The 17270-nt window shown below is 38.2% G+C and overlaps 1 protein-coding gene across 1 annotated transcript in view; it reads left to right on the top strand.

Annotated features, from left to right (window-relative positions):
* Positions 1-17270, top strand: part of LOC134586282 (deleted in malignant brain tumors 1 protein-like) — a 178199-nt gene that overhangs the window by 100416 nt on the left and 60513 nt on the right. Inside the window, exons 10-13 of the mRNA XM_063441769.1 lie at positions 131-351; positions 1355-1669; positions 5922-5954; positions 7390-7410. Coding sequence (XP_063297839.1) covers positions 131-351; positions 1355-1669; positions 5922-5954; positions 7390-7410 — 590 coding nt within the window. The remainder of the gene's footprint in view (positions 1-130; positions 352-1354; positions 1670-5921; positions 5955-7389; positions 7411-17270) is intronic.

The raw sequence follows: 17270 nt of genomic DNA, 5'->3' as shown, positions 1-17270 counted from the left end.
ATTGTGGTGTAATGCACCTGTCTTGTTTGTTTCTAGACCTGTATAGGTCTGCAATTCAGGCTGCTGAACCACATTTATTAGTAGTCTACAGAAGCTACACATAATGTATGTATTTTCTTTTTACTAACAGTTTGGAGAGTGGTGGAAGTAACAGTTACTGTCCCTATGACTGGGTAGCAATTTATGATGGAATTCCTGAATATTCATCTCTGCTTGGAAAATTTTGTGGCTCTGGGAACTATACTTTCTATTCATCCTCTAACATCATCGGTGTAGAGTTCAGAAGTGACTCTAGTATTCAGCTGAGTGGATTCCAGGCAGTGTTTACATCAATCACCTCAAATTCATCAGGTAAGATAGCATGTTTTACAGTGCTTTATTTATTGTCATTTTATGTGATTTAAAGGACCACTTAAGTCAACTCAATGAAGTTGTCTGAGTGTCCTGATAGTTTTAACCCTTTAACCCCTTAAGGACCAAACTTCTGGAATAAAAGGGAATCGTGACATGTCACACATCTCATGTGTTTTTAAGGGGTTAATATAAAACATTGCCATTTAAAAAAAAAAAAAAAAAAAAAAAAAACAACAGTTCTAGTGGTTGTCATCCTGAGGGAAACCCAGTTCTTCAATCAAATGCTTCAATCGATGTAAAGTCAGTTTTAGCGGCCAGCATTAAATGGGAAAGCTTTAGTAGTTTATCTCCAATTTCTATCTGTTGAAACCAAGAAATAATAACACCAGGAAAAAAACAATTAATTTGTTACGAAACATAAAATTGTTAAAAATATACATTATTCTCTATACCCAGAAAAATTGAAAAAGACATGTTTAATATGTTAATATGCCAGTCAGTAATATCAACATAATACTATGTAAGGTCCTAAAATGTCCTTCATTTAATTAAGGGTAAAGAAGAGTTTACATGTTTAACCCCTTCACTACCAAAAAAACGGTTTGCATCCAACTTTTTTAGGGGTCCTGGAAAAAAAATGCTTAGATGTATATTTAATTTAATTTAAATAGTTTATTTGATATAATTGCATTTATTCAAATTCATACTGCTTAGTAAATTTTACGGGTCTACATAAGCATCCTAAGTTTGTAATACACATAAATATAGCATACCCAGCATGTAACAAGCTTAATACAGGATGAGTTTTCTTTTTGCAGATGTAAGAAGAAGAACACAAAATGTTTTGAGTTTTGTGTTTTTTTTTTCTTATCCATTTTGCATGAAATTTGTGTTGTGTGAGAATTTAAATACACTGGTAACAGTTTAAGAAGGAACCATGACATGACAGTTTGCTGAAATCTAGCTGTTATATTGATTTATGTATGCATTTGTATTTTAGGAAACTATCCAATGCGTCTTGTCGGTGGCATGAGTCAATGTGCAGGACGTGTTGAAATATACTATCAAAATGCCTGGGGAACAGTATGTGATGATGGCTGGAACATTAGAAATGCTGATATTGTATGCAGGCAACTGAACTGTGGATCCGCAGTTTCAGCTCTAAGTAATGCCTATTTTGGACCAGGTTCAGGACGCATATTATTGGATGATGTTATATGTAATGGGACTGAGCAATATCTTTGGGAGTGCCCTCACCGTGGATGGGGAAATCATGATTGTAGTGCCAGTGAAGATGCTGGAGTCATTTGCTCAGGTACACATTTTGCTTTTGTTATTTATTTATTTTTTTCTTTAAAAAAAATAAATATAAATCCCTTCATTATTTAGTTTTTTCCAATATTTTGAATATTTGTGACTAAGGCAGGTGGGCAAAATCAATAATAAGCAGATCCATTCATGAAAGGAATGAGTCCATGTACACAGTGGGCAAAATGCTGATTTTTGTTTTTGATATTTTAAATTTTTTTTTTTTTTTTAACAGTTTTTTAAATGTACCCCCAAAAGAAAATATGCACATAATTCATTTATAATTTTTTATTTCAGGGTATATGAAATCTAGTATCTGCAGCTACAGTAAAACCACTACTTCTTCCCTAACATAGATTTTCTCATCTGTGCTTGGGAATAATTAATCAGAGAGCTGCTGTCCAATCACAGACACATAATTTAGAAACTACCAGGAAGAAATTCCTCCCAGCTGTCTAATTGACAGACAAGAATTGTTTTAGTGTTCATTCATAAAACTAATGATTTCAATTGGAATAAGCATTTTTATAAAATCAAACAGAATACAGACTATGCATACTTAAAGCACTTCTGCAAGCCATGTTGATTATGTGTTTGGAGCAGGGCCGGACTGGGGATACAAAGCAGCCCTAGAAAAAAATCAATGCCAGCCCCATAAGTAACTACGCCATGTATTGTCACATGTAATACGTATGGCTATGTGTTGCCACCCGAGATGATTGAGTAATATATATAAACACTATATATATATATATATATATTTATTTATTTTATGTGTGTATATTACTCAATCATCTGGGGTGGCAAGACATGCATACATATACATATATGCCTTACATATTATTGGTGTGTGTGTGTGTGTGTGTGTGTGTGTGTGTGTGTATATATATATATATATATATATATATATATATATAGTGGGGATGGGGGACTGTGAGGTGGGTAGGTGTCCTGTAACTGGGACTGTGAGGTGGGTAGGGGAACTGTGAGTGGGTAGGGGGACTGTGAGGTGGGTAGGTGTCCTTTAAGCTGGGTGGGGGGACTGTGAGGTGGGTAGGGGAACTGTGAGTGGGTAGAGGGGCTGTATGGTGGGTAAGGGGACTGTGAGGTGGGTAGGGGTGCTGTATAGAGGGTAGGGGGGCTGTATAGTGGGTAGGGGGGCTGTATAATGGGTAGGGGAGGCTGTATAGTGAGTAGGGGGGCTGTATAGTGAGTATGGGGCTGTGAAGTGGGTAGGGGGCTGTATAGTGGGTAGGGGGCTGTGAGGTGGATAGGGGGTTGTATAGTGAGTAGGGGGTTGTATAGTGGGTAGCGGGGCTGTATAGTGGGTAGGGGGGCTGTATAGTGGGTAGGGGGGCTGTGAGGTGGGTAGGGGGGCTGTGAGGTGGGTAGGGGGGCTGTGAGGTAGGTAGGGGGCTGTATAGTGAGTAGGGGGCTGTATAGTGTGTAGGGGGCTGTGAGGTGGGTAGGGGGGCTGTGAGGTGGGTAGGGGGGCTGTGAGGTAGGTAGGGGGTTGTATAGTGAGTAGGGGGCTGTATAGTGGGTAGGGGGGCTGTGAGGTGGGTAGGCCCTGATGGTATGCGAAGCATAGAATAAATAGAAACAGGTCAAGGTTTGGAAAAAAAATGGATAATCGAATTGTCAAAGTAAGTATGTACTCCATACACACAGTGCCTAAAACTATGTTAATCAAGAGAGGGAAAAAAAGGACAGTAGAATATTACTGGACTTTAGAATGGTCCCGCATAACACATTTTTAGCAGGTGAAAAATCTGAGGAATTCCAGAAAACACAGGATTAATAAGCCAAGCAGAATCAAGGGCACTTTACACTAACAAACAGTGCCATGGTCAAGGATTACAGAAATCAGAGTAGTCAAAATACACAGAACCAAGTGAAACCAGAAAACACACTAAATACAAGAACACACTTTGAGACCACAGAGCAAGCAAGTGAGGCCAGAAAAAGGACTTATACAGCCCCAGGTAAGTACTCATTGGCTGTGTCACGAGGATACATGACTAGGCCACCCACTTATGATGTAGCTTCAATGAGGGCATATATAAGATTTGGAGCACAGCGTTCCACATCAGAGATGCAGGAACAATGCCTGACATCTTTGTACACAATGCACATCAAGTGTGCAAGTACTGACATTTGTGCCTAGAGGGTGCAGAAGGCATGACAATTGGGGTTACATGATTTCCAAGCCCCTAGCTACCCCCTCAATTAAAGGCTGTGCTATTATCCACCCAACACCCCCAACCAATGTGGGTGTGCCATAAGAGTGCATTTGTCATTGGCTACTTCCCTCTCATTATTAGGGCGAGGGCAGGTAGGTATGGTTAATGTATGGATGATGAGTAGTACTAGCTGCCTTAACTTTGGGATGTGGGCATTGGCATGTCCACATAACTATGGCATTAATATCCCCACCGGAAGCCCATGGGTAGGGCGTAGACATTGACATATGCACCCCATTCCTATGGTCGTCTTTAAAAATAGGTTCTGCTCAAATATTTCTACTGGTAAATGTGAGTAACAGTGTAAAGCAGTGGTACTCTGCACATTCTTTATATACCCCCATGATATACTGGGCATCTCAAGTAGAATTTCAATTGTAGGAGTACAATGGAACAATTAATCTGACTATAATCATCCCCTTTTAATACCACCTAACACTGAATTACCGCTGCTCCTTTGAGCATCCTCTCCAGAAGTCTACTTAATCCCAATGAAAATACTACTCATGGCCTTCCTGTTACAAGGAACGAGAAACTGCCAACAAGTTACTCAGATTAAGTGAAACATACAAACCAAGTGATCCCAATGCATATTACTGTGCAGACTGATACACCTTCATCAGGGTGAAAATTGCCTCTCTAATCTGAGTTTTGAACTCAAAATTCTCTACTTCTAAAATGGTCAGCCAGTAAGAGCATATAGTCAGTTAGTCTACATGATCTCCCCTACTTCACTGTCTGAACAAAAGCAGGGAAGACCAGAGAGACTAAAGTCACTGTGTGATCCTAGGTACATGGTATATAGCTAATGGATCTACTAAAGGTAGAGATGTTTGTTTTTTTCATTATTTTACATATGCATCATTTAAAAAATCCATTTCCTTTCAAAACTTGATAAAAGGATTATTATATTAAAATTTATTTTTGATATGACAGCTGTTTTTTTAAATGTTATATTTCTGTATTCACTGACACATGAGGCTTTTTGTTTTTATATTTTTACACATGTGCCTTCATTTGTGACCAAAAGGATTAAGTTCACTTCATTGTTTGAGCCTCCTTGTTTAAAAAGTAATTTGTGTTTTTTCACTCTTACCTATGAATAGGCGCTCATTTGTAGCTTGGCACATCAGAGGAGAATATTTTGAGACTGGTGCACATCATTTTTAGCAGATAATGTTCCTGATGCCACTGTCCATTTTAAAATGTAAAGTCTTGTAATGTATGCATGCCTCTGTTTAGTTAAAGGAACACTCCAAACACCATAACTACTACAGTGTGCAAAAGTACTTGCATGCAATTAGTGAAACCATTTTGCAATGTCTTGACTTCTTCAGATTTATTGGGTGCTGGTCCCTGCTTCTCTTGCTCATTTGAAAAACCAGAAGCCTGAGCAGTTTTGCAGAGGTTAGATAATTGCCTGAAAGCAATTATCTGATTTTCCTAGTGGGAACTTTTGGTTCTCAGGAAGGAGAGAAGTGGGGAGTGGTGCCCAGCAGACCCCAGGTAAGAAGCTTTAGAAAATGTTTTAACTACTTACATTTGGGGGGGACACCAGGGCACTCCTAGCATCATAACCACTTCAGTATACTGTAGTGGTTACGCTGCTTCTAGTGTTGCTTTAACAAACATGCACTATTCTTGGTAAGGTTTCAAATAATATGAATATATTGATAGATACAGTTGCTATTATGTAGTTATACTGAACTGCCACAAATATGACTCATATGCTCATTTGTGTTACTACTGATCGAGGCAGTTACTACTATGTGGTATGATAAATATTACATTATATTCGACTAATGATCTCTTCAGTTTAAATTTGTCTAAGAACAAGCTAGTCAAATTTTCATCATATTTTAATATGCATTTAGTTCATCATGCAACTATTACATCTCCAATTTTACCAAACATGTACTCAAACATACCTTGGCCGTTTCCTTCCTGAAAAGCTATCTGCAACTTTTAATGTGTTGTTTTTAAGTTAGTATAATTGGAAATATTTATATTCTACAGATTCATCGCAGTCTCCATCATGGAACCACACAGGTAATATTTCCTTTGATTTTTAATATTTCATGTCCATTACCTTCACTTAAAATTGTACTAATTATTGTATTTAAGGATTACTTAGGGCTTGTGGGATCTGTAAACACAGATTTTATCAATCACAATTTGATAAGCTGCCCTGCTTTTAAAATAATAAACAGTGCTTTGAGAAAGTATATGCTGGCTCACACTGGACCTAACTTATTGAGGGGAACCAGCCTAGTGCAGAATCGCAGAAAAAATAAAAATAAATGATCATTCACAGTCGGGGAGTTAGGAGACATATGGCTATCAGTGGGGACATAAATTGACAGTAGTTATCTTGGGCACCAGTAATACATTATGAGATCAAGGTAAAAACTGCCCTCAATACATGGAGGAAACCAGAAACATGTTGACAATGAAAAACATTATATTTCTCTCTTTCCTGCGGGCAAATGGACAGCTAGAGAGCAGGACCACAACTTAATGTATTTTGCACTTTTAGAGGGTGCTGTTGCCTAAGGGGGCTTAGCCACATTTAGGACAAAGAAAAGTGTATTGAGAATCTGCTGAATGTGGCATGTGTATTTGAGGTACAGAACGCATGTAATTAGCTCTGCACTTTTACACAAGGGTATGGGATGACTTATTCTTGGGATTTTCTTTTACCTTTCTTATCTATCCACCTTAAGACATAGCAGTTCATACTGTACTATCCATGATCAGTGCTGAGTCCTGACTCCTGGGGAATCTTTTACCATTGTGTTTAGATTTGCGAATGCATCAGCCCTCATCGGGTTAGTGTGGGTGCTGGTTAAACTGGGCCATTTATGTTCTAAATAAGGGCAAAATTTCCTCTATGGTAAAGCAGGGTGTCTTTTGTATATCTATAATTCATGTATTTATAATTATGTGGATCCACACTGTGCTGCTCTCTCATGTAGCACTTAACTGTCTTGATTGCTGAGTAAGATTTGATGCTCAGATTTTTTCACAGCCAAGAAAGAGAAAGTTCAAAATAGACAATAATATATAACATGGAGTCAGAGTAAACAATAATATATAATATGGAGTCAGAGTAAACAATAATATATAATATGGAGTCAGAGTAAACAATAATATATAATATGGAGTCAGAGTAAACAATAATATATAATATGGAGTCAGAGTAGACAATAATATATAATATGTATATTTAATTCACTAACTAATATCAGACAATTTCTTCTTAAGTGCATATAAAACATGTATATTTAATAATTTGGTTTTCATTTGGTTTTCATTTAATAAAGATGTGTTTATTAAGTATACATGCATATACTACATTTTGGCATACCACCTACATTTCATCTGTACTGAATGCATACATATCTAAACTTTGATATATGAATGCATATTTTATATAAGTACTATATCAATACTATAATCTTTTAATCTTTTCTTTTTTTTGCAGATTATACCACAACAACACCAGGTAATGATGTACTTTGTTTTTGTTATCTTTACATTGTGGTGATTAGTAAATTTCACTCGTATGGAAGACTAGGACAGGGGACAACATTTTTGTAAAGTAGTACTTTAACGTATTTTGCTTTTCTAGCTCTACAGTTTTTCCCAAACCCACTGGTTTTTGTCCACTTCATCTTGTTGAAACATGCTTAGTGCAGTGGCCCAGTCCACTTAACCCTGCAATGTAAAACATTGCAGTTTTTGAGAGCATCACCTCTAGTGGCTGTCTTTTAGAGAGCCACTAGACACACTTCCTTGGGGCGTAACACTGTTTAACTCCATGAAACAACACACTTTCCTTGAGTACGACCAGCAGCTTGAAAGTCCCTATAACAAAGCATTACTTGGAGAAATCCTAATGTGAGCTGAGCTCGCCGCACATGTGCATAAGGTACCCATTCTCCAAGACATGTCAGGAGGAGTAGCCTGAATCAAGTAAGTGAAAGAAAGGTTTTTAACTCTATCAATAACCGAGGGGAGTTGCAGAGGCAGAGGGACACCATGTTGTTAGCAATAGAGTTTTGTTCAATTGTGTTCTGTTAAATTTCCAGATACTGGGGGTCCTTAAATATAGACTTGCCTATTGTCTAGGGCCTTCGTTGGGATTCAGCATCAGAGGGTGAGGGTTGACCTCATAAAACTGGTTGTTGTTTTCCATTTATGTGTACATATAGGATTCTGGTGTTAAGCAGGACATGACATTTGAATGGATCAAGAGTTAAAGGAACACTGTAGAGTTAGGAATACAAACATGTATTTATAGCGCTATTCTAATCACTATTTAGATTTTTTTTGCAGGGCCGGCACTACTGTAAGGTGGCACAGGCTGATGCCTTAGGGCGCCCACCCTGGGGTGCTGAATCCGGCTGACTGGTAGGAGGGGAGCGCACAGCACTCCCCTCCTGATGGTCTCAACATGTAGCGTGTCTGGTCTGACAGGAAGCACTCACAGAGAGCACCAAACTGCTTCCTGTCAGACCGGGGAGAGGGAAAAAAGCTCCTATCCCACAGTCCATGCTACACAGGAGTAAGTTGGTGAGCTGGCACATGGTGGGGCAGGAGGTGGAAAGCAGGCAAGACACATGGGGTAGATATGGGAGGAAATGAGACACAAGCCGATACTGAGGGATTGAGCCACATGGGGAGTTGGAGGATTGTGACACATGGAGGGCTGGGAGATTGAGGCATATGGAGAGGGCTGGGGAAATGAGACACAAGAAGTGGGCTTGGGTAATGAGACACAAGGGGGGCTGTGGAAATGAGACGCATGGAGGTCTGGGAAATGAGACATATGCGAGCTGGGAGAATGAGATATATGGTGGGGCTTGGGGAGGAATTGAGGCACATGGGGGCTGGGGGAATAAAACACATGGGGAGATGAGATACATGGAGGGGCTGGGGGGGAGTCAGAAAGCAACATAAAGGGGCTGGGGAGAAAGAGGCAAGGTGCTGGAGGGAGGATGAGGCTGTGATGAAAAAAAAGACACATTTTTAGTGGCCCTAGATTGACAAATGTGCTTTATGCAGTGCTCAAACTAAATATAACTCTTTTAAAGGACATTTATTGCAACAATGCAGTGTGAGCAGGGTTACATTTCTGCTCACACCAGGACGACCAAGGTATCAATGATTACCTCGGCGGTCCTACCTGTTAGCTGGAGCCATTTTTAGTGCCTCCAGACTGACTGGCTGTTCTGTATGCAGCACTGTAAGTAAGCATTGTATACAACTCTTTAAATCAATTGAGAACAATGCTGCTGAAAAATTACGCTAAACTGCAGTGATTCTAGGGCTACAGGCAGCTGATAGGGTCTCCCTGCTTACCCCAAAGCCAATTGTGATTAGTGCTGGGCTTTGCCAGCTGCCCAGGACCAGTCACAGTATTCTTGGGATTTTTGTTACCTTTCTTATCTATCCACCTTAAGACATAGCAGTTCATACTGTACTATCCATAATTAGTGCTGAGTCCTGACTCCTGGGGAATCTTTTACCATTGTGTTTAGATTTCCGAATGCATCATCCCTCATCAGGTTAGTGTGGGGGCTGGTTAAACTGGGCCATTTATGTTCCCAAAAAGGGCAAAATTGCCAAGCTTAGTAATGGGAAAGCACCTGGTCCAGACAGATTTACTGCGTACTTTTACAAATCCTTTGAGACAATAATAACCCCTCTATTATTAAAAACTTTCTTAGATCTAACAACCACCAATAGTTTTTCCTCTGAAATGCTGAAGGCTACGATCTCCCCAATCCCAAAACCCGGGAAAGATCAACACTACATATCCAACTACCGTCTGATTTCCCTCATTAATCTTGATATAAAAATATTTTCAAAAATTCTAGCAGATAGATTGACCCAGATAATTACAGATCTTATCTATTTAGATAAATCCGGCTTTATAAAAGGAAGATCAGCTAGTGATAATATCCGTAAAATTTTGAACATGATGATAGAAGTCGGTAAAAATCTATCTCTATAGTTTTTATAGCAGTCGATGCCGAAAAGGCATTCGACAGAGTAAATTGGAATTTTTTTGTCAGTTACACTTTCCGCATTTGGGATTGTGGGATCTTTTAAGGATCTAACAATGTCTTTATATTCTTCTCCTATAGCGAAAATGTATGGTATTGGTTTAGATTCTATTTGGTTTTCTATTAAAAACGGAACCCGACAGGGGTGCCCATTGCCACCCCTTCTTTATATTCTTTCTATTGAGCAATTGGCAGTATATATAAGACAGCATCATAACATAACTGGGGTGAACTTAGGAAATCAGGAACAAAAAATAACTATGTTCGCTGATGATATAATTCTGACTTTAACAAACCCAGAATCATCTATACCTTTCACACTTCATTGTATAGAAGAATATAGTAGATTTCTAACTATAAGATCAATATGCAAAAAACACAAGCTTTGCATGATAATCTACCAAGCTCATTAATAAGAAACCTGAAAAATAACTGTAAATTTAAATGGTCCAATTCTTTATGTTATTTGGGAATAAATATAAATTTTAATATTGAAGAATGGACCACTGATAATTATACCATACTCCTTAGAGAATTTAGAAATACAATTTTAAAATGGTCTAAATTACAAATGTCTTGGCTTGGAAGAATAAACATCATTAGAGCATATCTACTTCCAAAATTAGAATATCTACTTCGTACTATTCCACTTAGAGTCCCAAAGAAAATACTTCAATTGTTTCATGGTCTATTTGTATCTTATGTTTGGGGCAACAAAAAACCTAGGATTGCTCTTAAAGTTATGTCAGCTAGATTAGCAGAAGGAGGTCTATCCTTTCTGAATATATTCTATATCCACGACACAGTAATGTTTTCACACTATTTAGAATGGGGAAATAACAATTCAAAGCTGAAAGCTTGGTATTTATATGAAAAGAGTTTATGTAATACCTTTGACCCTTTCGATCTTTTCTGGATAGATAAAAAACTTTTTAAAAACCTACCTATTGATAATTTAATTATCTTCCACACTTTTCAATCTATAATACTAATAAAGAAATACTTTTTTGCTCAAAATCGCATTTCCTCAAATGCCCCTTTGGAAATTTTAAAATGTTTCATTCAAGATCTTAATTTATCTGGTTGGTTAGTTAGAGATGGGATAAAAATTCAGGATCTATACGATACCTCTGGTATTTGCAGCTTTCCAAGTATTAAAGAAAAAATTAGACTTGTAAATAAAGAACATTTCACTTACTTAAGAATAAAAAACTTTCTTTATATGGTAACTGTAATTAAAGACTCGCCTTTTGATAAGATCCTTTTTGGAGAGGTTAAAAATAAATCTTCAGCAGTTAGAAGATCTTTGGAGGTATTAAACCAAGAAGTAAAATACAGTTAAAAGTAGTTGAAGCTTTAAGGAAAACAGTCCATCGTATAAATATACAGGAAACATACCTTAAACTTATCCATAGATGGTATTTGGTCCCTACGAAAATATGTAAACTCCAAGCTAACTCCTCAAATATCTGTTGGCGATGCAATAGTGAATGTGGCTCATTCAAACATGTGTGGTGGAACTGTACAGGATTAGATATTCTTAAATTGGAATTATCTAAACGTTTTATTGATTTAAAATTAAATATTACGCTATCTCCAGAAAAATTCTTATTCCATTTAGACTTCCCAAAAATTGATAAATTCTCTCAATATTTGACGCTACATGTATTGATGGCTGTCAAACTGTGCATTGCTAGAAAATGGAAACAGAATATATCTCCCTCTACAACAGAGATCAAAACCCAGATTCAATATAAAGGTTTAATGGAAAAGGCGGTATATTTTAAGGATAACAATATTAGTTCCTACAATAAGATTTGGGGGAAATGGTTTGACTGCTACAAAGAATAAACTATCTACACCTTATTTAAATTAATAACCCTGGCATAGATGCATTTGTAAGATAACACAGGGATAATAACAATAACAATAATAGTGGCTCTAGCTCTAAATGATTATTTTAAAGAAGTGACACTGACTCCATCCACCTCCCAGATCCCTATGGCTGACCCAATATCTTTTTTTATGTTGTATGTCTTTTTATGTAGCTTTGTATGCACTGTAATGTAACATTCATATTTTGATGTTTATCTTGTGATGAAACAACTATTACTGTTTAATACTTGTTTAATCTTCAAAATTATAATAAAAAATGAAATTTGAAAAAACAAAAAAAAAAAAAAAAGGGCAAAATTTCCTCTATGGTAAAGCAGGGTGTCTTTTGTATATCTATAATTCATGTATTTATAATTATGTGGGTCCACACTGTGCTCCTCTCTCATGTAGCACTTAACTGCCTTGCATGCTGAGTAAGATTTGATGCTTAGATATTTTCACAGCCAAGAAAGAGAAAGTTCAAAATATACAATAATATATAACATGGAGTCAGAGTAAACAATAATATATAATATGGAGTCAGAGTAAACAATAATATATAATATGGAGTCAGAGTAAACAATAATATATAATATGGAGTCAGAGTAGACAATAATATATAATATGGAGTCAGAGTAAACAATAATATATAATATGGAGTCAGAGTAAACAATAATATATAATATGGAGTCAGAGTAGACAATAATATATAATATGTATATATAATTCACTAACTAATATCAGACAATTTCTTCTTAAGTGAACATAAAACATGTATATTTAATCATTTTGTTTTCATTTAATAAAGATGTGTTTATTACAAATACATGCATATACATTTTGACATGCCACCTAAATTTCAGTTGTACTGAATGCATACATATCTAAACTTTATTGATATAGTACTTATTTAAAATATGTATACATATATCAATATTATAAAATTGTAATCTTTTCTTTTTTTTTGCAGTATATAGAACAACAACACCAGGTAATGATGTACTTTGTTTTTGTTATCTTTACATGGGGGTGATTAGTAAATTTCACTCGTATGGAAGAGTAGCATAGGGGACAACCTTTTAGTAAAGTAGTACTTTAACGTATTTTGCTTTTCTAGCTCTACAGTTTTTCCCAAACCCACTGGTTTTTGACCACTTCATCTTGTTGAAACATGCTTTGTGCAGTGGCCCAGTCCACTTAACCCTGCAATGTAAAACATTACAGTTTTTGAGAGCATCACCTCTAGTGGCTGTCTTTCAGAGAGCCACTAGAGACACTTCCTTGTGGCGAAAGACAGTTTAACTCCATGAAACAACACGATTTCCTTGAGTATGACCAGCAGCTTGAAAGCCCCTATAACAAAGCATTACTTGGAGAAATCCTAATGTGTGCTGAGCTCGCCGCACATGTGCATAAGGTACTCGTTCTCCAAGACATGTCAGGAGGAGTAGCCTGAATCAAGTAAGTGAAAGAAAGGGTTTTTAACTCTATCAATATCCGAGGGGAGTTGCAGAGGCAGAGGGACACCATGTTGTTAGCAATAGAGTTTTGTTCAATTGTGTTCTGTTAAATTTCCAGATACTGGGGGTCCTTAACCCCTTAAGGACACATGACATGTATGACATGTCATGATTCCCTTTTATTCCAGAAGTTTGGTCCTTAAGGGGTTAAATATAGACTTGCATATTGTCTAGGGCCTTCGTTGGGATTCAGCATCAGAGGGTGAGGGTTGACCTCATAAAACTGGTTGTTGTTTTCCATTTATGTGTACATATAGGTTTCTGGTGTTAAGCAGGACATGACATTTGAATGGATCAAGAGTTAAAGGAACACTGTAGAGTTAGGAATACAAACATGTATTTATAGCGCTATTCTAATTACTATTTAGATTTTTTTGCAGGGCCGGCACTACTGTAAGGTGGCACAGGCGGTTGCCTTAGGGCGCCCACCCTGGGGTGCTGAATCCGGCTGACTGGTAGGAGGGGAGCGCACAGCACTCCCCTCCTGATGGTCTCAACATGTAGCGTGTCTGGTCTGACAGGAAGCACTCACAGAGAGCACCAAACTGCTTCCTGTCAGACCGGCGAGAGGGAAAAAAGCTCCTATCCCACAGTCCATGCTACATAGGAGTAAGTTGGTGAGCTGGCACATGGTGGGGCAGGAGGTGGAAAGCAGGCAAGACACATGGGGGAGGAATGGGAGGAAATGAGACACAAGCCGATACTGAGGGATTGAGCCACATGGGGAGTTGGAGGATTGAGACATATGGAGAGGGCTGGGGAAATGAGACACAAGAAGTGGGCTTGGGTAATGAGACACAAGGGGGGGGGGTGGAAATGAGACGCATGGAGGTCTGGGAAATGAGACACATGCGAGATGGGAGAATGAGATATATGGTGGGGCTGGGGGAGGAATTGAGGCACATGGGGGAGTTGGGGGATGAGACACATGGAGGGGCTGGGGGGGGGGAGTCAGAAAGCAGCATAAAGGGGCTGGGGAGAAAGAGGCAAGGTGCTGGAGGTAGGATACACATGAGGCTGTGAAGAAAAAAAAGACACAGTGGCCCTAGATTGACAAATGTTTTAGTGGCCCTAGATTGACAAATGTGCTTTATGCAGTGCTGAAACTAAATATAACTCTTTAAAATGACATTTATTGCAACAATGCAGTGTGAGCAAGGTTACATTTCTGCTCACACCAGGACGAATAACGAAAAGATTCTTATTCCATTTAGACTTCCCAAAAATTGATAAATTCTCTCAATATTTGACTATACATGTATTGATGGCTGTCAAACTGTACATTGCTAGAAAATGGAAACAGAATATATCTCCCTCTATAACAGAGATCAAAACCCAGATTCAATTTAAAGGTTTAATGGAAAAGGTGGTATATTTTAAGGATAACATTATCAGTTCCTACAATAAGATTTGGGGGAAATGGTTTGATTACTACAAAGAATAAACTATCCCTACCTTATTTAACCCCTTAAGGACACATGACGTGTGACATGTCATGATTCCCTTTTATTCCAGAAGTTTGGTCCTTAAGGGGTTAAATTAATAACCCTGACATAGATGCATTTGTAAGATAACACATGGATAATAACAATAACAATAATAGTGGCTCTAGCTCTAAATGATTATTTTAAAGAAGTGACACTGACTCCGTCCAACTCCCAGATCCCTATGGCTGACACGATATCTTTTTTATGTTGTATGTCTTTTTATGTAGCTTTGTATGCACTGTAATGTAATATTCATATTTTGATGTTTATCTTGTGATGAAACAACTATTACTGTTTAATACTTGTTTAGTCTTTAAAATTATAATAAAAAATGAAATTTGAAAAAAAAAAAAAAAAGGGGGCTAAATTTCCTCTATGGTAAAGCAGGGTGTCTTTTGTATATCTATAATTCATGTATTTATAATTATGTGGGTCCACACTGTGCTCCTCTCTCATGTAGCACTTAACTGTCTTGCATGCTGAGTAAGATTTGATGCTCAGATATTTTCACAGCCAAGAAAGAGAAAGTTCAAAATATACAATAATATATAACATGGAGTCAGAGTAAACAATAATATATAATATGGAGTCAGAGTAAACAATAATATATAATATGGAGTCAGAGTAAACAATAATATATAATATGGAGTCAGAGTAGACAATAATATATAATATGGAGTCAGAGTAGACAATAATATATAATATGGAGTCAGAGTAGACAATAATATATAATATGGAGTCAGAGTAGACAATAATATATAATATGTATATATAATTGCAGATTATGTTAACGTAGTGTACGTATAATCTTAATTTTAATAATGACAGGAGGCAAGTATTTTGCATAACTTTCTTTACTTATGCCTCCAGCAGCACAAGTCAATCAATCAAAAAAACTTTAACCAATCCTAGGCCAACATAGCCTGCATATAAGTCTTTGGTGGGCGTGTCTATTCCTCTTTCTTTGATGTGAGAAGTCCTGTAATGTCAGGTTGTGAGGTATCTTTTAAACTGGAACTCTGTAACTTGAACGAACGTAGCTTGGATTGGAGCTTGATGGATATTGTTGTCCGGCTCCCAAGTCATCTTATGCTGGAAAAAAACGGAAATAGGTGAAAGATGTGGAAGTGAACTATTGTCCGCATGCAACCTAGACCTGATTCAGTTACTAAACATGACTAAGTATTAGGTTATAGTATTGACAGTACTATGAGTAGTTAACTAGTAAATTCTATACTGTTTACGTGGGGTTTATGCTAGGAATGTAACAGTCTGTCATGATGTCACAATTGTCTGTAAAATGCTATAAACAGCGAGTATCAAGGGGGGGAACAATCTCAAGATCTATGGGGGGGAAAATACTCGCCTCCTGTCATTATTAAAATTAAGATTATACGTACACTACGTTAACATAATCTGCAATTTTATTACATGACAGGAGGCTTCCTATTTTGCATTTTTAACGCTGCGGTAACAACGAAAAAGATGCGTGAGATGTCTGTCGAAAGTAGAAAACTCGGAAGGTGTTTTCTCTAGTCCAATCTGCCGAGCGCAGGATGTCCGTGAGTGAAGCTCCCGCCGAGTATGCACGCGAAGCCGCCGCCCCGCGTACCGAGTGGGCCCCGAAATTCGGTTCTACCCCTGCAAGGGATAAGAGCCATCGTACCCATCTGGCCAACGTAGTGGTAGTTACTGGTTTGTATGGTTTGGTGTAAGATACCAGAAGTTGACCTGATCGGTAAAAACGGAGTGGTTCGGTAACTTCTACGTACCGAAGCAAAGTGGTCACGACGCATAGCCGCGGAACCGTCGGAAAAAATGGATAAGACACGGATGTGGAGTCCGTCTTAGTCCTGCGAGATACCGAGAAGGTAACCCCTACTGGTGTAATAGTGAAACCATCTATGTCAAAAGCCCTAACGTCTGCGACCCTACGAAACTAAACTAAACATAGGAGGAGAGTTAGTTTGGCTCATAGTTGTCTCAGTGACAAGGTCTCGTTGTCAGGCCAGTTCCTAAGGAATCGGATAACTATATCAACGTCCCAAAGAGTGTTATACTTCGGTACCGGAGGTCTGGCTAGTCTGATGCCCCGCAGTAGCCGGCATACCAGAGTGTTCTGACCCACTGGTGTACCGTCTATCGGGGTGTGGGCCGCCGAGATGGCGGATCTGGTGATATTAATTGAGCGGAATGCTCTGCCTTCTGAGAACAGGTTTGACAGGAAATTTAGAATGCAGGGAATAGGTGCTGTAAAGGGATCAAGGTCCCTTTCCATGCACCAGCGGTTCCATGTGTTCCATGCGGATAGGTAGCTACGTCTAGTGCCCGGTGCCCAGGAGTCCCATAACAGGTCTCTAGTCGTCTGCGATAGGCCTGAGACATTCCAGGATCCCCGGAAAGACTCCAGGC

The sequence above is a fragment of the Pelobates fuscus genome, chromosome 2 (genome assembly GCF_036172605.1).
Source record: "Pelobates fuscus isolate aPelFus1 chromosome 2, aPelFus1.pri, whole genome shotgun sequence".
Taxonomy (NCBI): Eukaryota; Metazoa; Chordata; class Amphibia; order Anura; family Pelobatidae; genus Pelobates; species Pelobates fuscus.
The sequence above is the reverse complement of the archived record's forward strand: the minus strand, read 5'-3'. Positions and strand labels throughout refer to the sequence as shown.